The sequence below is a fragment of the Sebastes fasciatus genome, chromosome 7 (assembly GCF_043250625.1).
Source record: "Sebastes fasciatus isolate fSebFas1 chromosome 7, fSebFas1.pri, whole genome shotgun sequence".
Taxonomy (NCBI): Eukaryota; Metazoa; Chordata; class Actinopteri; order Perciformes; family Sebastidae; genus Sebastes; species Sebastes fasciatus.
In genome coordinates this window covers 18,475,261-18,497,196 of record NC_133801.1, presented here as the reverse complement: position 1 = coordinate 18,497,196, position 21,936 = coordinate 18,475,261, and the positions used below count along the sequence as shown (strand labels likewise).

At 40.6% G+C, this 21,936-nt stretch overlaps 1 protein-coding gene across 6 annotated transcripts in view; it reads left to right on the top strand.

The window, feature by feature from the left end:
* Nucleotides 1-21,936, top strand: part of grik4 (glutamate receptor, ionotropic, kainate 4) — a 341,658-nt gene that overhangs the window by 145,999 nt on the left and 173,723 nt on the right. For all 6 annotated transcript variants that reach the window (XR_012594732.1, XM_074642015.1, XM_074642012.1 and 3 more), the window contains exon 3: nt 18,688-18,821. Coding sequence is in view for 5 of the 6 variants with exons in the window: in XM_074642015.1 (XP_074498116.1) it covers nt 18,740-18,821 (82 nt within the window). In the remaining variant the exon portion in view is untranslated. The remainder of the gene's footprint in view (nt 1-18,687; nt 18,822-21,936) is intronic.

The following is a 21,936-nucleotide window of genomic DNA, read 5'->3' as shown; positions in this document are numbered from 1 at the left end:
TTTTCGCGACCTTGCAATTTAGTCGAAACACCGCAACTTTTCCACAAATTTAACCAATCATAGCAGTCCCCCGCACCCACGTCACCAAACTCACTTCTTCCTCCTTTCTGGTTGTGAAGATCGGTCATGCATTCCCATTTTTTAGAAAAGCTGCGGTTGAAATCAGGCATTTTAGGCTGCAACAATCCCCAAAAAAAGCCTCCGACATCCTGGAGGGACTGACTATTAATAGAGCTTCTTTTTTAATCTTTGTTTCTCTAAGAGCTTTTAATGAGCACCGCTTGTCCCTCCCTCATTTGCACCAAAGGGTGTGCCATTGAGCAAGGCGTTTAACTTCCTCAACTGCTGCTCAGGGGCTAAAAGAAAAACCTGTGATGGTACTGGGCGGTGTACAGCTTTGCTAACAAAAAGGATCCATTCTCAGCGAAAGACCAAGTACATGAAGGTTCAAAAACAATTCCCACGATCGCATGTGGTGTTCAGCTAAATTCATTTTCTTTATGATGCCTGTGGGTATGCAATGTAATTTCCTTGAAAAGCTAAGGGCTAAGGTCACTCGTGTTGCCATTGGAACATGACTCGTTGAATGGTAGCTGAGAATGGGCCAGCTGAGACACATCTGGAAGTTCGGCAGGTCCGCTTTCTACGAAGGACAATGTTTTCATCAGCAGCCTTGTGTGAGGTTAAAATCCTTGAGCATTACTTGCATACCATTTGTAACTCCTAACCATCAACTAAATGCTAGCACATGATTACAAGGAGAAATACCCTGTATAAGCTGCTCATTATTTCACTTACACTGCCTCTCTACATGCTCCCTCTTAAGCAACAATGAATTCATAAATAATAGTCATCAGAATGACAGCCCATTAGTTTTTTGGGTGCTACATTTGTGTACTAACACTGAGCATAGACATAAAACACCTATGCGACAAACGTACCTTACAGTTTGACCGTTACAGCTGTTTAACCAAGCTGTTACGATTTGGAGGGACATTGATTTGAAATCCAGTTTGTTTTCCTCCAATGTTTTGCCAATTGGGAGCCTTAGCTACCCAAGTCTGCCAAGCAACAGATTTTCAGTCTCCACTGCTTGTCTGTTTATGACTTGTGTTTCTGCTTCTCTCTCTGCCTCCCTTTCTGTTGCCCTTGGTGTTGCAGTGTTGTACAGTATGATTGAGAGTGTACACCCCCCTAGAGCATTCTGTGGGTCTTAGTCATTTAGTACAGAGTGTGAAGGGCATCACACTCACAATACACACGCAGGTCAGGGTCAAACACACACCACATTTGACCTGTGTTTGTACACACATACACACACTCATATGAGTAACAGACGGAGAATTTGCGGTGTAGCAGTGGGGCACATTTGGAGGCGTAGACACTTGAGAGGAGATAGATAAGATGAGCATTTGTTCTACATCCATTCATCTTTGATTCAGCCCTGCCCTTTTCCACCTCATTCTCTTTTCCTTTCATTTCTCCTCTCACGCTTCATGAAATAACACTGATTTCTACCTCTCCACAGGCCACTTGTGAGGTTACCCTGACTGTGTAATTTCACGGGGCACCTCCAGGAAATTCAAAACACCGCACCAATCAGACACAATTGCAGGCGTGATCGCAAGAATTCATTATAGTTGATTGTGAATTGTGCTCTCTTGGTTTATTGAAGGCTTAAATGCACACACATTATGCAGCAAATTTGAGTTGAAGTAAGTAAGTGCTTACTGTATATATATATGTTTTTCACATTGGGTGTGTGTTACTTGGGCAAAGTGTGCTTTGTGTGTCTGAGGTGTTTCATTTATTTGACATAAAGTAAAACACAAAGCTACCCAAGTTCATTGTCGGCAGCTTTGAATAAAACACCTCAGCATTTCATGAGATTCTGAAATGGGTTTTTGACCTCCTTCACTTTGGAATTATTGGCTCTATGTGAGGAAAATTAAAGGCACAGACGCTGGACAACTGTATAACAGAACACATGTACTTTGAATGCTGTATTTTAAGGAACAGAGTCGGTGTTAAAAACTTATTTGGCCATTACAAACCCAAAAGACTCCTAGCTTTACACAATAGATAAATAATAATTATATATGCTGTTAAAACAGTCATCAACAATTGCATAAAATGAATGAAGCTGGTGACAAATTTGATGAAGATGAAGCTATTTCTTGTCAGGGTGATAACACAATCCATTACAGGCTGTTATGTGGGGAACTTTGGACAGCACAGCTTTTTGGCTGGACCACAGAGGGCCAGCCCTACAAATGCAAAAGTCTGTCACTGTGTGACTGAGTGCTGAAGTTACACGATTGGTCGGCCGAGTGTTGAAGTTTCCTCATTCATTCCTCATTTTCAAAATGAAAAGGCGAGAACAGACCTTTGTTTACGTTTTCGGGGGTGTGTGTGTCAGCGGTTCCAGTCACTGGCGCGAATGCTCCTCTATCGGCACATTTCCACCAGATCTGGTGACAGAGGGCGTCTCAACGCTTTCCATTCATATCCTAGGGAAAGCAGGAGAAGCAGTCGCCCAGTGCACGATGGGAGTTTTGCCACAAGTTGGAGAAAGTCTGTATTTGCATAAAGTTGAAAATCTCAACTTTATGCAAAAGAGCCCATCCAGCGTGATGCGTCTGGCTCACGAAACTTGGACTAAGCTGTGAAACTAGGCGATGTAGTTCTAAAATGAAATGAGATTCAGCAGTGACGTAGCCTATTTCTCTCTTAAAATGTTTTCAGAAGTAGATTTTGGTGGCTCGTTTAGATGGGAAAACAGAACGTTTACGAGCAGGCCGCCATGTTGATTCCTGTTTGAAACAGCAAGCAGAAAACCAGAGACCAATCACGTGCATTCAACGATGGGATACGTCACCGCTTGAATGGCCAGTTGAGTGGAGCAGCGCATCCCCTAGTGACCTGGTGGACATGTGCCGCTGGATTTAACATTATAGACATGACCACTGACTTTTCGTGTAACAATTTAGCCACAAATTCACAGACTGGCCATACACGGTCCAGCCATATCCTCGGTTCAGTCTTGTTAAATGCAACATTTCTTGCAAGGAAATGCAACTGGGAAGTCTGTTAACAATTAATGAACATTAAAATGTGCTGATTTGTATCAACACCGTCAACACTTTCTTGTTCTCATTTTTTACCTTAAGGCAGGCGCGTAATACAACACATACAAAAACAATTAATAGTTTGAATCTAAGTGAATCCAAAGAGCCTGTTGATACATAGACTTTTTGACATCATGTCAACTGTAAATGAAGCATCTGATTTAGAGAATATTCTGAATTGCTGTGACAGAAGTGTGAGTGGGAAAGTATGTGGATGCTGGGCAGAGCAAGGTTACATCTGTACATTTCCCCTCATTGAGATAGTAATCGGTTAGCAATTTGCTACCTGCCCAAGTCACTCCCATCTGCTTGTGGTCTGACTGGCAATAAGTGAGCAAAGGGAAATGGGAGGATGCTCTTGATAGCCTGCTCCTGATGTCCTTGCCATCTCTAGTCTTGTCTCGTTTTGTCGTTTTGTTTCCTCTCCTCGCACTCCTCATCATGCACTGTAACGGCCTTGGGTTGACTCTTTTTGCAGACTGTACAAAGAATATACAACTCACTGTTGGACAGAGCTGGAATCAATCTGATCATATGTTGCACATACTGCTAGAGATGTTCTGATACCATTTTATCCTTTTCAATACCGATTCCGATACCTGAACTTGCGGTATCGGCCGTTACAGAGTACCTATTCGATACCAGCGTGATGAAAAAAAAAATATAGTAATGTTTTATTACTATTTAACAGCTGTTTACTACGGACCATGTATGGATATGACATGAAAACTATCTCCGTTGTATGGCCTGGCTGAGGTTAAACCCTTTGTAAAACATGAACAGATTTTCCACTGTGAAATGGTTGTTATTTTCCTCGCTCTGACTACCGTTATCTTTACACTCTCCACTAGCACCACACTGTTGTTTGCTATCGTCAGGTGACAACCTACTTCCAATCAGTTCTTCTTCGCTGCTCTAAAACAGTAGTTGCCAGTGGCAGCCAGGAGCTGTAGCGCCGAAGAAGAATTGATTTCCAGTTAAACAAGTTGATTAATTTCTGGGTTAATTAATTATTGTATCTGATCGGTGCATAGACTGGCGTACTTGCTGATACCCGATCCCGAATTTTGTGCAGTATCGACTACATTTTCAAAGCTGGTGTCAGTCTTGGAACAACTCTACATACTGCCATGACAACACATGCTAATGACTGATGACCTGGACCTGTATGATAATGATGAGTTTGAAGACAGCGTTGGCCAGAGGTTGCAGTAATTTGCCTACTAAGAGCAACACTGGCAGTGTTTAAGTACCCTTAGGGTAGTGCTCACTTTGACACGTTATTTATGCGAGGAGATTATTGAAGCTGGAACTTTTCAACTTGCAATTAACACAAATGTCTGAGATCATCATTTCATTAGAACTTCAAATTGCCATCCTTTAGGGATGACTCCACTTTACTCTCCTGTCATCAGAATGGAAAGCCACTTATTTCTAAACTCCCTCCTAACTTTCAAACAGCTTGGTGATATTTTTTAATACCGGCTATCAAATTTTTATTTTATTATTATTAAATATTGATGGGCCGTGATCACCTGAGATCGTCTTTGACTCAGCCTTTTTGTTCCCCAATGTCTTTGAAGGCAATTGCATCAGTTTTGGTCATATTTTAATATTTTCCATTTTTCATTGCTACCTTGCTCCCCATCTTACAGTATCACTGTCTTCATACTGCCTGAAGTCTTTTCATTTCCAGGCTGATGTGACCGATGCACAATTGTTTTTTTCCTTTACTTTCTGAAATGAGCCACATGCTGAGTTCCACACCTGCTGTTTGTATATTTAATATCAGCTTTTGTTCAACACACAGTAATCATCATGTCTAAGTGACAGTTTAGTGCAATACAACACCGCCAATGGGAGTTTTGGACGTGTTAATTATTGTGCATCTGAATGTGTGTATGCCAACAACACATTAAATCTTGAGTTCTGTAGAACAAAAAGATCTGGGACAGGGCTGCACAATTAATCAACATTTTATCAAAGTCGCACTATGATCTACTGCAATTTTCAAATTGCAGGATGAGGAGGAAATCACAATATTTGTTAAAGGTGAAATGTGTGTCCAAATACCATTTTAAATGAAATATTGTGGTGCTGCAGAGACGCATCATATTCTACAAGAAAACATCTTTGTTTACTACAGATCCCTGCAAAAATCACACCATAATCACTTTGATATGTTTTTCAGTGAAAATGAGAATGATGATGTAAGAATTTCATTCCACCTAATATTGCAAATCATATCGCAATTGGATATTTTTTTTCAAAATCATGCAGCCCTAGTCTGGGGCTCCGCCTGTTTGCCTCCCACAGTTAAAAACATGCAAATTAGGTGAATTTGAGTGTGTTTGTGTTTGAAGGCCTGGACTAACACCCAGTTGGGTTTCGCTGCTTTCTGCCTGATTCATGCTGAGTACGACTCCAGTTCTTTCATGATCTTCTGGAAAATGAATGAATAATGTTTTCGGATTGGTCAATCAATTGCTTCGCTACAGCAAGTTTCTCTCCTCTCTCTCTCTTAACTGTAAGTTGGCAGTGTTAATGTGACTGCAGGGGGTTTGCAAGCCAGAGCTGCAGGATGGCAGGGCTGATTCAGCTGCTGTAACAAAGATAGCAAGTACAGTGACAGGGAGAACAATAGGTGCCTGTGCTTCAGATGAAGACACCGGGGACACACATTGCTATACAACATGTATAAGCCCAGTAAAGAAAGGGAAGGGCGAACCATATCTGAGTTCTTGACTGCTTGCTTCTCCTTCTCTACACCCCCAAATTCTACTGTCTTTATACAGTAAGTACTCTACCAAGGAAATATACTAGTGTCTGGTTACTCTCACCCTATAGCTTTTAATGTTGGGCAAAAAGTTTGTACTTCTGGGAGAGTGGGGCATCCAAAGGTGAAAAATGGAAAACCCCACAAAGCATATTTCAAGTCCTATGTGTACAAACTGGTATCTCCTCTAAAATATCGCTAACTGAACCACTGCAAAGTCTGCCAAAGCCCTGGGCTCCCCAGCAGTCAGCAAATTTGATGAAGCCTCTTAGATTAGTGTACAGTAAGCCAGGTTTTCTTAGACTCACCACTCCTAGATATCCTGATTCCATTTCAAGAGCTGCTTCAGAGCATCGTTTCCATCAGCCTCGTATTGCCCTTGACAGAGAGGCCGCTGAGATTTGGTGTTAATAACATGTGTGTTTACTGCTGGGAGATGCTGGTGAGCGTCGTGCTGCCCGTGACAGTCCGGTTCATTCCAGAGCAGAAACTCTCGGGTCATTTCAGAGAACTGAACAACAGAGAGCTGTGATGCATATTTACCACATACAAATACCTTCTCACTCTTTCTTTTGTTGAGTTCATCGTTTGTCTCATGTCTAGACATTTCAAACAGACGTTGTCTTTGAACTCACCGCAAACATCCACCCGAGGAATATACATACCACATGCATATTAATTTTCTGACAGTCTCTCAAAACCTCCTTGAACATTGGTCACACATCACTTATTTCCATCTACAAGTTGCTTTTGTGCCAGTTCTGAGACTCCCAGTGCAACAGGACATGAATATATGCAAATATGTGAGTCTCATTATGCATCTGACTTGCCTTTGGTTCAATCTGTCAGTTTTAATGGGCCATTTGCAATTGAATTACACAACGTTTGATGTGTGATTGACAGTTTTGATATTTGGATTGTGGTAACTGTTGCTCTGACAGGCAAGTCAAACAGCTGTCAGGCCATCCTGGTCTGTCAACTGTTGATCCTGCCCGTCTTGCCCTGTTGACATAGCGCAGACAACCTCACAGTCTTGATTGTCAAACTGAGCCGAGACCTGTTATTGTAGTGGTCTGACAGGAGTTCGTCCTGGATGTGAGGTGTTTGACTTTAGTCTTCGTTGATTGGACTAAATAAGAGACTAGTGTCGTGGGATGCAGAGCGAATTGGTGCTGTTGCCAGGCAGTCAACATGATTAATATATAAGGTCAGGCTGAGTGCCAGCTAGTCAGTCAGTGAGCCATCAGTGTGTGTGGTGTGAGGGTCAGAGAAAAAACTGCTGTATTTATAGCCTTCAACACCCCTCTGAAGCCAGAGCGGCTCTCCCTTTATGTAAGTTTACTACCTTGCTGATCTGTATGCCCACCTGTAATAAAACAAAGCCACTATATGTGGATGTGCTCTGGTATGCAGTTTGTAATAACGTGCCTGTAAGGTTTTAATCTCGAGGTGTGTCAGATCCCCACAATATAAACCTTTCTCCCGGGTAATTCTCATCTAATATAGAGATGCAAATATATACTGTGCACATTTCACTTGGTTGCACACACACACACATCCTCACACAACACGGGGAGGTTGAGATTTGAGAATGAGATTGAGGAAAAATGGTTGTATTGCTTCAGAGTATCTGTTTTCCTCCACACGCTGTATAAATACAAAGGCCTATTTGTCAAACTATGACACTGATACTTAACAGCAGTCTGTGCTGCAAGACTGCCGGTGTCACCCTGTGGCTTTTATGAAAGTGTGATTTAACCAAAAATGAATTGTGTGTGTGTAGGTGCGAGCGAATTGCTGTGTTTTTATTGAAGCATGGACCAGCCGGTGGAGAGAGGCATATTAATAATTTGTCACAAGGAAGAATTGCGATGCCATTCTTGAATATAGTGTAAATATGCTGCTTTATTCCAAACCCCAAAAAAACTCCTTCATCAGCCGTTCCAATATTTTCCAATTCTCCAGCTGAAAGAATGAATGCAAATTCAACCAATACCCACATTGTTCCCTCATAATTATTACCATCTCCAACCTGTTTATCTGAGTCTTTTGCATATTGTTCCAGTTCTTTATTTATGACACGAACTGCACTAAGACAATTAATTTTAAATATGTATTTTGTTTCTTGCTGAAGCTAATTACATGTTTTGAGTATTGTGTGTTATTTAAAGCTGTATTAATTGAGTTTTGGCTATAAAAACAAGCTGTGGCTGGCTAAACAGTTGCCTACCAATGAACATGGAGCTACATTATTATCACATTTTCCAGTAAATTATATCTTGGTTCCACAGCTGATATGAACGACACAGCTTCAGATTTATTGTGTCTTCATTCCCCCAGTTCTTAGCCTTCTCCACCATATGTTCTCAAAGTCAAATATCATCTTTACCGGCAGTGACTTGCTCTCCTTCCTTAGAATAAAGAAACTACAGTATACAGTCTGTGTTGAAGCCTTCTCACTGTTTTTAAAACCATGTTCAGAACAGCTATGATTACACTGCAGTACTCTGATTTCATCTCACTGAGATCTGAGCCTGCGCTGGCTTTTCTGTGAGCAAAGAAACAAAAGAAGAGTTACAATAGCCGGCATTTTATTTCACGATCCCCAGCCTATTCAGTATTCAGGGGAGGCTTATACTGCAAACGCAATGGGTACAACTCTATACAGTATGATTGCCTGTCTGTCTATTCATGCCAACTCACAGTAAAAGTAATCTGTGCCATTGTCCTCTTCATTCCTCCACAACCCAGTCTCTGCACGGAGACTTTTAAAGTTGTTGTCGATTCTGGCGCTCAAGAAGAATCGTATTGTCAGGAGGTTTCTGTCCAATGTGTTTGTCTAAAAATATCGATAAACACTGCAGCAGTGGCCGGTCCAGATCTAGCTTTTAATATATTTATTTTTAAAAATGTGATGCCAGACAGGCAATATATGAAGAACCAAATCTGCCTTCAAGGAAATAGATAAAATTGTCAGTTGGTGGCGGGGATGTTTTGGCTTCAGGCATGAAGAGAGGGAGTTTAAAGAGGCTGCTAGGGATAGTGGAGGAGATCTGGAGACTCAGATTTAGAAGTTTTGTGTCCACATATCGACACAATGCAAGAGAAAGTTCAGTAAAAACAAAGGTCTTAAAAGTTAAAGAAAAAATAAATCAAACACACTCCTTGAGTTGAAGCTCTCTTGGTTTGCCACACACATAGTTGGTGCATGTAAACTATACCAGTGCAGATTTGAAATTTATAGAAGTGATATTTACGCCGGAGGATACCAAGGTACTTCACAGTTTATGTCCTTTTCCTCAATGCCCTCACCTCTCACTGACCCCCTTTACACCTGGCATTAAAATGTGTTTTGGGTGATCAGATTGCAATCAGATAGTGCTTGACCACATGAAAGTACAGGTGTAAATGTACCCAAAATGCATTGAGGCTTGGGGCTCAACCTGCAGCGTGCTCTCAGCACTTCTCCGGTCACTGAACCGCCATGACCAGAGAGATCAACGCCACCGCTCTGTCTGTTTCCAGCATTTCCTCTCCTCATCCTTCTGTGTGTGCCACTGTAGATCACGTTTGCTGTCCCTCTCCTCCTAAACGGTGGCGTTTTGAGGCTGATGTGTCCACGCATTATGCGCATACCTCCAGCAGTGCCTGGCTGCAAGCCCAGGCTTAGTGCAGCCTCTGGAGGCTTCCTCTCAGCCCTGAAAGACAGAGCGATCAGATCTCAATCGGATATCAGTGTGGACACTGGGAACACATATTACTACCAGGTGTAAATGTAATCAGGTTCAATCATATCTAGATACAATCTGGATACGAGATACATTTTAATGCCAGGTGTAAAGGGGGCACTGTTTGCACGACTTGACTCATGTTTTTTTCCATCTTGGAATCACAGATTTTACTCATTTGTCTCCTAAACATAATCTACTGTGTGTTTTAAAGGTGCAGTGTGCATTTTAGGCAGCTCTGCTACAGTAGAGTATAGGGGTGTAACGATTCATCTATTACATAGATGTATCGATTTACATTCCTACGACCCAACTACATCGATAGGTACTCAGCAAGTTGTCCTTCCGGGGGATGTATATCGATCTAAAATCCATTTGCAAGTAAATAATCTATTGTATCATTGCTAAGAATTTCCACCTTGTATTTAAGCACTATAAATGTTATATGGATGTATTTTTAGCACTTTTAATATTAAAGAAATGTTAAACGTTACTCCGATTCACCCTCCCTGTGTATGACGCCAATCTCAGACAGACGACAACAAAACAAAGCATGGCTGATAGCGGGGAAGAGCCAAACGAGCGAGAGATTTCCATGTTTGAGGTCCAGCGTGTGGAAACATTTTGGCTTTTGCAAAAAGGGAGATGTCCTTGATAAATCGCTTGCTGTTTGCAGAATATGCAAAGGCCAGATGAAATGTAACGTCAACACAACAAACTTTCCACGCATACTGAGACGCCAATATTAATGCTCTACCGTTTATATTGAAAATGAGAACAGAAGCAGCAGGTTAAACCACTGTTCATTTAACTTGAATAGAAGTTGGTTTATTTCATTTTTTGTTAAATATTGGACTGCCTAGTATCTTGAGAACTGAAGCAGCGGTTCCTGAAGTTGCTCTATTTATTATTTTCAAATAAATGTATGTATTTGCCACTAATCGTTTTGTTTACTTGTTTATATCCATAATTAATTTATCCCTGATTCCCTTACAAGAAAAACTTTGAGGAATCCTGACCTGCACTGTCCTGCTACTGTATCTATTTCAAGTCATTGAATGGTATCATATCGTATCGTATCGTATCGTATCGTATAGTATCGTATCGTATCGTATCGTATCACTCTAGATGAGCCAAATATCGTCCTTGAATCGTATCGGAACCCGTGGAAAGTGATACGTATTGTTGTAAAAACGTATCACTACACCCTTAGTAGAGTAGCAATACAGTAGTAGAGATATAGATCAATCTGTGTTTGTGTGTCTGAAGCATCATGTCATGTATTAGAAGCTGAAGTCAAATTGATACAATAGGTTCAAGAGTCTTGAAAAACTAAGGCAATCATTCAACAAAATCTTTATTTGTACCCCTGTATTGAGTGTATTGGAATTTGTGTTGAACTCTAACATGAATGAGCCGAGGAGCCATTAGTGTTACAGATTGCATTGACTACCAATCTAAAGCCTGCCAAGGCTTTTGTCTCTACTCAATGGTGATTTAGCCTGTGGAGACTGCTGCAACACACTGTGCTGTATCTGAGCTACCACTGGCATTGATTTGCCATAGTTATGCTCAAGGGCAGGGGTGCACACACTTTTTCAGCATGCGAGCTACTTATAAAATGACCAAGTCAAAATGATCTACCTACTATAAAAATGCAAAACATATATTTATTTATAAATATATTGAGTATTCTTTATATGTACAATATATGTTGGTGTACCTTGCATAACTGCATGAACCCATATTGTACAATATAACTCTGTACATTTTTTGTCATTACCTTACTCTGATGACTTGCACTGAATGGAATCAGCCAGGGATGCATAGTCCGGACAGTAGCTGCTGATAGCCAGCCTCAAGCACACTTCCAAATGATCATCAGTCAAGGTGGAACGGTATTTGGACTTAATAATCTTCATGTGGGAAAAGGCTGACTCGCATAAATAAGTGGAGCCGAATAATGCAGTCAAGGAGGTAGCACATTTCCTCATGTTGAGGTACTTTTCCTCTGTGAGTAAGTTCCAGAACTGTCCATGAGCCCTGGACTTAAGCTGAATGTCAGCTTGTAGTGTCAAAATCTCATCCTCCACTCCAGATGAGTTCAGGTGAAACAGTGTTGCAATTTGTTGGCTGACGTCTATTTTAAAAAAAAAAAAAATTTAATTTTTTTTTTTTTTTTTTTTTTTAATGCCATGCGATCTACCCACACTACCTTTGCGATCGACCGGTAGATCGCGATCGACGTATTGGGCACCCCTGCTCAAGGGTATCGAAACAGCTTTGTGTATGTTTTTTTTCTTTTTCACCTCCAATTGAAGTAAAATGAATTGTGTGTTTGTAGAGGTGGTAAAGCTTTCAACTATTATTTCAGAGATGTACCAGCTGAGTCATTCAAACGTGATGCAGTTGTGTGTGTGTTTTGGGAATCAAGCTTGTCTCAAGAAATCTCCGTTCTAGTTGAATCTTCCCTGTGCTGCTGTACTAAAACATGCACTCTGGGCTATCAGTTGTTAGTTCTATGAGAGCATTTTACATTGTTTAAAACATGCTGCTCTAGAGTCAGTCTAATTGAACAATAAAGCGCAGTAATCCCCCTTTGTGCATAACGATACAAGCTGCAAGGAATTTCCAGTTCTCAATTAATTTCGGAACAGGCCTCTCATTTGATGCTGTTTTTCTCCTTTTCTGAGAACCTCGGGGGAAGACTTTTGACAGCTGTTATTTGCATAGTTTTCTTAGGAAAGGTCTGTGAAATGATCTTGATGTGTTGGCAGTCGGATCCAACCATTCCCCAGGGCTCTCCTGAGCAATAACTCAGTAAGGTAGTCTAAAAACCCACAGGATCCGTCTTATTGCCAATCACAGGCAGTGAGCCGCCAAACGCTACCGAACAAAATAAACTGTAGGCAGATGAGACTGAAATAAACCTGATGTAAACTCTGATATCACATGGTTTTCACATTGCCAGGGTTGGGGATTTGTTTTCCTCTTGCCGGTGGGGGCCATTAATCCTAAAATAATTTCCACTGCCAGAAAGAAAATTGCCAAAAATGTATCCGTAATACTGCTCTGTTATCAAAATCACATCATTATTAAAGGAATCTGCTTTATTCTGTTTGTGTTAGTTAAATAAGTTAAGTAAAAACACATGCAGTTGCAGCCTGAGCGAATGTTTCCCGGGTGTAAGAAGGGTTACAGACATAAACACACACTTAGACACCCACAGAGTGACATAGAATGATAATTACTGGCTCATATGGGTTCATACTTACAGACACTTTCCTGGGAGTTGCTTAGAAAGGGCAGAGTGCACTTCTTCACTCCCCCATCTAGAAGTTCAGATTTAAATTGAACCAAAAGGCTTGATGATGTTATATCAACAAAATATACCATTTGAAGGAACTATTCGTCATACACAGCTACAGCACAGACATTATCTAACACTATGGGATGCTACTGTAGCTGTCGATCTAATCTCTGATGAAGCGTTTGGTTCATGTTTTACATGGTTTCTACCTTCAATGAGCTTGACTGACATCGAACATGTTTTGTCCACAAGTTATTCAAGAGACACAGAGAAACGCATGGCCATGTTATCCACAGCGTAGTAACTTACAAATAAAAACAGAATCGGTTTTCTGCAGAGCATATGACGTCATCTGTGTTACCAATCTGCTGCTGAGATTCAACTCATGTAGAAAGAGAGAGTGACAGATACACGTCAGCAGAAGTCGACACTACAACCTGAGGCCATATAAAAAATTAAATGAAACAAAACAAAAAAACTCTTCCACTGCCCATAGGAGGCTGAACTCCTCTGTTCTGTCTGCTGTGTTGTCATAAACATCCCCAGCATTGTGGCGAGCTGCCACCAGTTCTTGCAATACCACCCCTGGGTCTTTATACCCCACTCTTTGATTTTTGTCCTTTGGTGAAGTCCATGTGGCCATTAAACACTTCCCCAAATCCAGAAACAGACTGCTACTTCAAGAGACATATGTGCTAACATTTCTGATATAAACAAACAGGTACAAGCACAGAACAGTGGAGTGGTGATGGAAATGACATTGTGGCTACATTTGCACCTCTGCTGGCTTTGTGCCTGAACGAAAATAGAAGCCCCAGTCTATTGAGTCTGGCTGCGCTAATCTTGCTGCCTGCCATCTTCACAGGTGTACTGTCTGACATCTGGATGCTTTGTCCTCCACACATCTAACAAATCAAACCGCCTCACTATATTTGGAAAGATGAGTATAAAGAGACTCTTTGTTTGTCCTGTCCAAGGTAAAGTCCTTTATACAGTTCGTTCCCAGAACAATACTGTCACTCGGTTGCACTGACTTATACTGACCTCTACTTTAAAATATCTGTCTATTCTTTGCAACATAAACACAAAGACAAGGACTCTGCCCTCTGTCTCTGCTTACCAGAACCACCCGTTCCTTCACTACATTTTAATAAAGATTAAATAGCAAAGCTAAACCTTGATAAAATGAGAGTCAAAATAGGACTAAAAATACCATGAATTAATTTTTTACTGTTTAACACTCAGAATCGTGTTGTGAAATTAATGAAGGCGTCCTGTGGTTTTTCTCAGTATCTCTGGTGTACACATTCAAAAATCTGCCAGACTGAACTACGCATAATTTGATGCAATAAAAATTAAAAAAAAATAACAAAAATGCACTTAAAGTGTTACATTTATGACATTGGACTGAATTGTTAGCAAACTGTTGCTTATTTACACATCCTGTAGACACAAAGCAACATTCATTCATCCATTTGGAGTCGTTTTTTTTGGTCATCAAGTCCAATATTCACTCTCTTTTTGCTCTGTTTTTGGTCTCTACCAACTGTTGAGGAAAATATATGGCTGCAAAACATCCACTACGTTCACCAGTAGTTGCTAACTGTATCTGTCTGTTGTTTGGTGCTGAGCAGGTAGTGTACAGTGGGTTTAGTGCTTTTTCGCTGAGAACTGCTAACTCCTGCGGCTGAAAACGCCGGTATAAGAACGTTGAGAGTGAACTAAAACAGTAAAGTTACGAGACATTATAATAAATGTATCAAATGACGATTATAGTAGCTTTAAACCAATTGAATTCAGTCTAGTGATAAACTTAACATTGTTTTATTAGTATGGCTGTTAAATGTGTCTTAGCCAGAGTAAAAATTTAGATGAGTCATTAGCCGTGTTTCCATTAAGTTGTCAAGTGAATTTTAAGCAAACTTGTGAAATGTTGCAAAAAGGAAATGTGAATTACATGGCTGTAATCTGGCAGTAAACAAGAAGTAGAGGTTGCAAACTGGAAAGAAAACAAGTTGTCTTGGCCATCTAACCCATGTATGAGAGAAAAATGGAGAGAGGTCTTCAGGAATTTGTTTCAATTGGACAATTTTTAATTGTTCTTTCATGTCAGCTAGTATTGACTATGTTTTATGCTATCTGGAGATGAAGACAAGCATTTGCATTGCTATGGCAATATCTGAGAAGACGCCAACAGCAGAAACAGCTGATCAGTCATGTGAGTTAAATGTTCGCTACGTCAGAATTTATTCGGCAAAGGCGTTTCCATATCCCATTTAGTGCATCAACTCTTTTTCGACAAAGGCAAAACCATTTCAAGCTAGCTCAAAAACGTATTTACGCAATTGAGGAAGTTTTATCGAATTTTGACGTTTCCATTCAGCTTTTCTCATGTGATACTTCTAAATGTGCATAAAAATATCTGGATGTAAGCACGGCTAATGACACTGCTTTTGGTCTGCTTCAGTATAATGGGAAACATTTTTATATGATGTTATCCTTAAAGTTGGCCACAATATCAAGGATAATGTATGCATACCAATATGTGTTGAATATGTATTTTTATCTTTTGTTTAATTCTTAATCTACATTGTTTTAGTGGTGGGAAAACTATTGAATATTCATGGTATATGAGCTTTGAGGTGCAATAAATGAAGTCACAGCTGCTACCAAATCAGCGCTGTTTAACTCAATTTCCATGTTTTCAATTAAGCAAGAAATGAAAGACCTCTGCGGCGTGGGTCCGGGTTTATAGATGGAGCAATTATCCCGAACATGGACAAAATCTGTCAAAATACGTTTCAATACAATAATTTTGTTTGAAGAAGCTTGTTCTTCTAAATTAAATGTCCGTCATATTTCCACACCTGGAATATAAATATGTGTGTGTGTGTGTGTTTGTCCTTTCATTATCCACCTGCTGGGAACTCCTAACAGCTCAGCAGGTCTTCTAAATCCTGGAGGAGATGAGAGTAATTTGTTAGGTTTGGAGAGTTGAATGCTTTTATGTATTATGTATCATGTAATGTATTTATCATGGGTTGAATTGTGGTTCAATTAGGACTAATTAGGCAGTCTGAAATCTTTGATAAATACAGGCCGGGCATCTTCTGCACTTAAACTATTCCCATGAGTAAGGACATAATGTACCCCCCTCCAAAGGCCCCAATATACCTAATTATCCTCACTGCTGTGGGTCTCTTGAAGGAGAACTACAACCAACTTTCTGATTTATCATATCTGCAACCACTGTTTTTTCTGTTTTCCCCTCCCACCATTAATGTTTAAACACCCTGTTCTGAAACTCGGCACAGTATGACTGAATTGAAACTACAGAAGAAGAATCGCAGGGAACAGAATGTAATGAATTGACACACAGGACACAATATCATGTTAATATCTTTCACATATTGTGCTTTTTTGTCATTTTTTGCACATTTTAAGTCTTGGATGCCTTCTTTAAAGAAGTGACATGAAGAGAAAAGCAGCACATGATGTGATGTCAGTGTTAAATTTGGGAAACAGAGCTCAACCCCAACAGTTGCCATGCTGCCTTAGTCAACTAGATTTGGACCGCTATCAAGCATTTGTACAGTCTGTTCCCCCCCTATTGGTCAAACACTTTTAATATGAAAAAAAGAAAAATATAAACTTTCTGCAATCTTCCGCCTGTGTCAATGAGAGGCTGCCGTCACATTGATTTACTTAGATGGAAACAATGACGCAAGAGAACTAGAGTGGAATAAAAAAAGCGAAAACAAAAATGGTGCATCAAGATCACTGAATAACTTATAACAGAAGAGCAGATACTGAGACAGAATAACTCAAAAAGAAGGGAAGTATAATGAAAAACAGAGGGCACAGAGGATACCATGCTTCAGAGTCTGAACGCTGCAAACAGGGCCTTATTCATACATGAGTGACACATGCAGTGTGACAGGTTGTCATAGCCAGCCTGCGACCTAGCAATAAGAAAGACATTACAGCTTAAAAGCTTGTGAGAAGTGCATGTGCTGCATGCATGGGCGGATTTTATTTTTCTACCTCGATATAGGACAATGGAGGCTTGAAGGTTGACTGGAAAGTTACCAGTTCGATCCCTGTACTGCTTGCCAATCCCAAATTGCCACCACTGGGGTGCCCTTAAAGGCCGTGTAAAGGAAATTCAGAGTTTTGTTTCTAAACACATTATAAATGTTGGAGAATAATAACTGAAAACATGTGCAAAGACTGTGAACATTGTAGTACTGGATTGTGGAGTTAGACCGTTAAACTCTTTTTTGCCAGTTTTGTGTTCAGGATTTTTTAGGCGGGGCTGAAATCATGGCTCGATGACGCACTGGAGCCATCCTTATCATAACCCCACCCCGTCTTAACAAACCTGGTTTGTGAATGCCAAAACAGAAACCCAGACTTTTATCAAAGATTAACTCGCTCGGTAGAGCATGTGACTCATATTGTCAGGATTGTGGATTTGAGCCCCACGATTGTCATTTTCATCACTGTTTTTGTTTTGTATTTATTTTTATGATTGTAATCCGTCCCATGTCCTATGTGTATTTATTCTCTTTCTGTAAACTGCACCTTCCCCACTTGTGGGTGTGGTTTCAGCCATGGATGTATTAAGAGAGGTTTCAGGTTTCAGCGCCTTCAGCGACACGCCCCCAGCTTCTCAGAGCAGAGAATACTGCTTATTTTTCCATCATTTAGAAAGCTAATTTTATATGCTTGGTGATTTTTTTAATCATTCAAATTTGGCTGGGTGGTTAGTAACACATTTTTCTGTGGCGTTACAAACACAGAATGCATATTTATTTTTGCTTTACACAGACTTTAAGCAAGATAAGTGACCAACAGATGAGTCAAGCTTTTAGTATCTAAACCATCATCAGGACAAATTTTTGGGTCCAAACTGAGCATTATGGAAGTTGCCTGGGTGCTCTGACACAATTATCAAAAACACAAGAAGCAAACTTGCTCTTAAACCGGGCTCAGACTACAGGAGTTTTGGGACGATATATCCCCGGGAAATCCAGTCTAGGACCTTGGTCTGGACCAATGTACGGCCCAGATTATCTGGTAATTTGAGGGGTTTACAGATCCAGTCATAAACCTCCAGAACTGTTCGCGGACTCATCATTGCCGCCCCGATGATTTCAAACACGTTTGATATTTAGGAGTTAAAATCTGGATGATTACGTCCATACTTTCCATACTTAATCTGTCAATTTACTACAGCAAATTGTAGCACAACCTCAGTCTCTCATTTTATTTACATCTGCTTCCCCATGAGATCACGTGAGGTAGTGCGTTGCTCCCCCTGGCACGATAATCTTTATAATATCCTATAGTGCGTGATATGCCATTATTTTCAAATCTTGTAGTGTGTGCATGTTTGAAATTAGAGAGAAGAACATACAGTATGTGAGGATTCTCCTTATGTACCCGATTACAAAATAAGTTTTGAAACTCCTGTAGTCTGAGCCCAGCTTTACCCAATAACACAGAAAAAACAGCAATGAGGGGATAAAAGTCATCAAAACTTCCGTGGGTATCAGATTCACTTAGCAGCAGTTTCACAATCTCACTAACAGATTCCCAGCATGCAGCGAGACAGATAGACAGAGAGAGAAATTCCTCTTTGTCTGCTGGTTGAACAGTCTGCTGCACAGCTCTGGCTTTTGTGTGTCCCTCTTCATGTTGGTTGATGTATAAATGGTGTGCTCTTCTTTGTATATTTTGCAGGTGGCTGTGACAGGGGCACCCCCGGGGCAGGACCCATGAGGAGTCATAGAAGATGCTCACAGCCTGGGCGCTTCTGCTCTTCTTAGCCATGTGGGTGAGAAGCACCTCTGGTGGCCCGCTCTCCTTCAGAATAGGTAAATTTGTAAGACTAAATTGCAATATTGTACAATCTGGTAGCAGTGGAAAAAACTGCTGCCGGCACATGTTGATCTTCTTTTTTATTGGTTCAGAGACATTACAACTCGCTTTTGCAGGGTATTCATATAGTACATGCATAAAAAGGATTTTATTTTCCATATTAATTGAAAAATCTTTGAATGAATGAATTTCAAATTTTAATTATCGAGCTCGAGTTTAAAGCCGTTGAAATGTCAGCTCAAATTGATAGCACAGTCTAACTTCACAGTCCCTAATGGGAGAATTGGCTGAAGAAATTCAATCAAAAGTGTTGCGAAAAACTTTGTGTTTCCCCAGTCACACATGGCTTGAGGTATCAACTCGCGAAAAACTTCATGTGTGGATATAATGCAGTCCTAATTGGCTCTGAGATACACTAGGCCCAGCCTAGACAAAGACAAATCAGCATACATGTCTTTTTGTTCTATGCCGTGTTGCAGAGAGAAATTCATGAAATATTGATGTCGAGAAGAGTTTAATCATTTAAGGTTATTCCACAATACACCACAGACATCGTAGCACAAATATAATAACACTTTTTATTAGATAGATATTAGGATATTTTTACTATTAGTTCAATCCAAGTGCAACTACTCTGTTTGCTACGGAATATGTAATCATGCCAACCCCATTGCTAACCTGCATTTAAACCCTAATCTTAACATTTGCTTTAACCCAGATGTTAAAAATGTACTATAGGCTGCTCTCCCAACATTTCGCTGACACATTATAGCATATATCGCGATTGCAAGTTGAGCATCACCACTGGATCACTTTTATATAGTATGATTAGTATAATTCCTGGCTAAATCAGTGGCGTTTTTGGGCCTGCAACTTAAAAAGAGTTTAATACAATAAAGTCTAGTAGAAGCCACTGTGACATTCTGCCTCTTGAAATTGTGGCAGGTCGGTGGACCACGGTTGAAACTGACTAGGCGTTGCATCAGAGAGGGCATGGTTCAAAAGTCTCATAACCTGCCAGACTCTGTCGGTAACCAATGGGAGTTGTTCCTTCTTGTTATTATTCTCCTACAGTCAGCAGGTCCCTGACACCCTGTCACTAGCTCCCCGTCTACCAAAAGTTTGACTGACTGTCTCTTTATTTATTTATGTAAAGACCCCTTAGTCTTAGGTGAGAAACTTAGTGTGTGTGTGTGTGTGTTTACTGTATATAGAAACAAATGGGGAGGTAAAGATGGGGATTGAGAATGAGATTGATTCTCTTTAGCTCACAGACTGTGCTCCTATCGTGGCTCGCTTTAAATTTATAGCACGGTTGTCAACTTTCAGGAACAGGCAGCTGAGAGCGAGATGTGTTTTCAGGGGAGAAGGGTGGAAGTTAATAACACAAAATCAGTATATGAATCCCCATGTGGTTATTTGGAGGCTATTAAAACATCAAGTAAACTCAAAAGTATTGAAAGCAAATAGTTTGCCTTGGTGCAAACTAGTCTCTTCTGGTGTCGTGGATTCAGTTCACGGCATGATAAAACTGCAGTGCAGTGCACTCATTTCCGGAGAAATGAGTTTCAGTAATGATGAAATCATTATTTAGTTTAACTCCCAGTCTTACAGGCTCATAAATGCATATTGGAACAGCCTCATTCTGATCTTTTCCTCCACACTTTACATCCCCTATTGTGTGAGAGAAGTAAGTCTTTTTATCCTTCCAGTATTTTGAGCCTTGACAACATGGAGTCAGTTCAACTGTCATCTTTCAACGGTATCTTGTTCAATCATTTTCTCATTGTTGAACAAGACATGTTTTGTATGACTCTCCTGTCTGCTCCGCGTCTCACAGCTCTGCCACAGCACAGCGGAGGTTTTTTCAGAATCTTTTTGGTGTTTTTTTTTGCCCCAAATCATCTTCTGTATTTTGAAAACAACACAGCTTCAAAGTTTACTGTATCACTATCAACAAGACCAAGAACAAATCATTCCTTTTCTGTGAGTATTGTGGGATAAAGCAGCCCCATGTCTCTGCTTTCTCTCTCTCTGCATTCTCTCCCACCCTCCACCTGATTGTACAAAAGCACCTCCGCAGCGATGGTGGTTTATGTTTATCTCAGTCATGGTGCATTGTTGATGGATAATTAGGCAGTTGGCCTGTTTTTCCTTTTCTTCTAATGTCATCTGCGCACAGCACCAGTGTCGTTTGCCAGTGCACTGTCAGTATGTGTTTGCGTGTGTCCTGCCTATGTGTGGGTATTTATGCACAAGGCAGTACAAGTACATAGATATGCACAAGCGCAGACACACACACACATTTCAAAGCACACCAAGGCACACAAACAAACACATACCCCCCAAACACCACAACAAACTCCCTGCCATTTGCGCTCCAGGAGATGGTATTTAACGTGGCTGTCCCTCGAGTTCTGCCTGGCTGGCGTAATGTCACTGTCTGGCCTTCTCTGAATGTATCACGGCCAAAAACAACCTCCCGCCCCTGCCACGCTCCCCGCCAGGACCATCTAGCAGCCAGCAGCGAGCTCGGTGTAGGTGAACTGAGGAAGTTATCTTTGTCCCTGCTGTGGTGTTGGCACCTCTGGGGATAAAATGGACTTTCATTTGCAAATGAGTTGGCATGTATGGTCTCCATGCCCTCTGATAGCCCCCCTGATTGGTATGATAGGTACATATAAAAGGTTACTTTCATTTAATTTTTTACCGCTGTGTTGCAGCAGCGGAACAATGTAGAACTCGTAGTGTTGTTGGCAGTTGTTGCAGAGCAATGAAAGATTAATTACAGCGGTTTTGACCTGACAGAGTATAAATAATTGAATTTGCTTCAGTATTGCTTCTAATAAGAAATACAACACAGACAAGTGAAACTTTAATCACGAATAGCATAATTTAATAGCTCCAAGAGATAAACACATAAAATGTTCAATATAGTATATTAGGTGAAATCAATTCACAAAATGAGAGAACATTCTGTTGAGAAAGACCTCTTATTGATTCAAACATGGGACTACATGACAAGATGTCGCATATTACATGAAAACCCTTGTTCGCTACCATATGGCGCGGCTTGTTGTTGTGGGTGGTATTCCCCCATTAGTTAAGTGA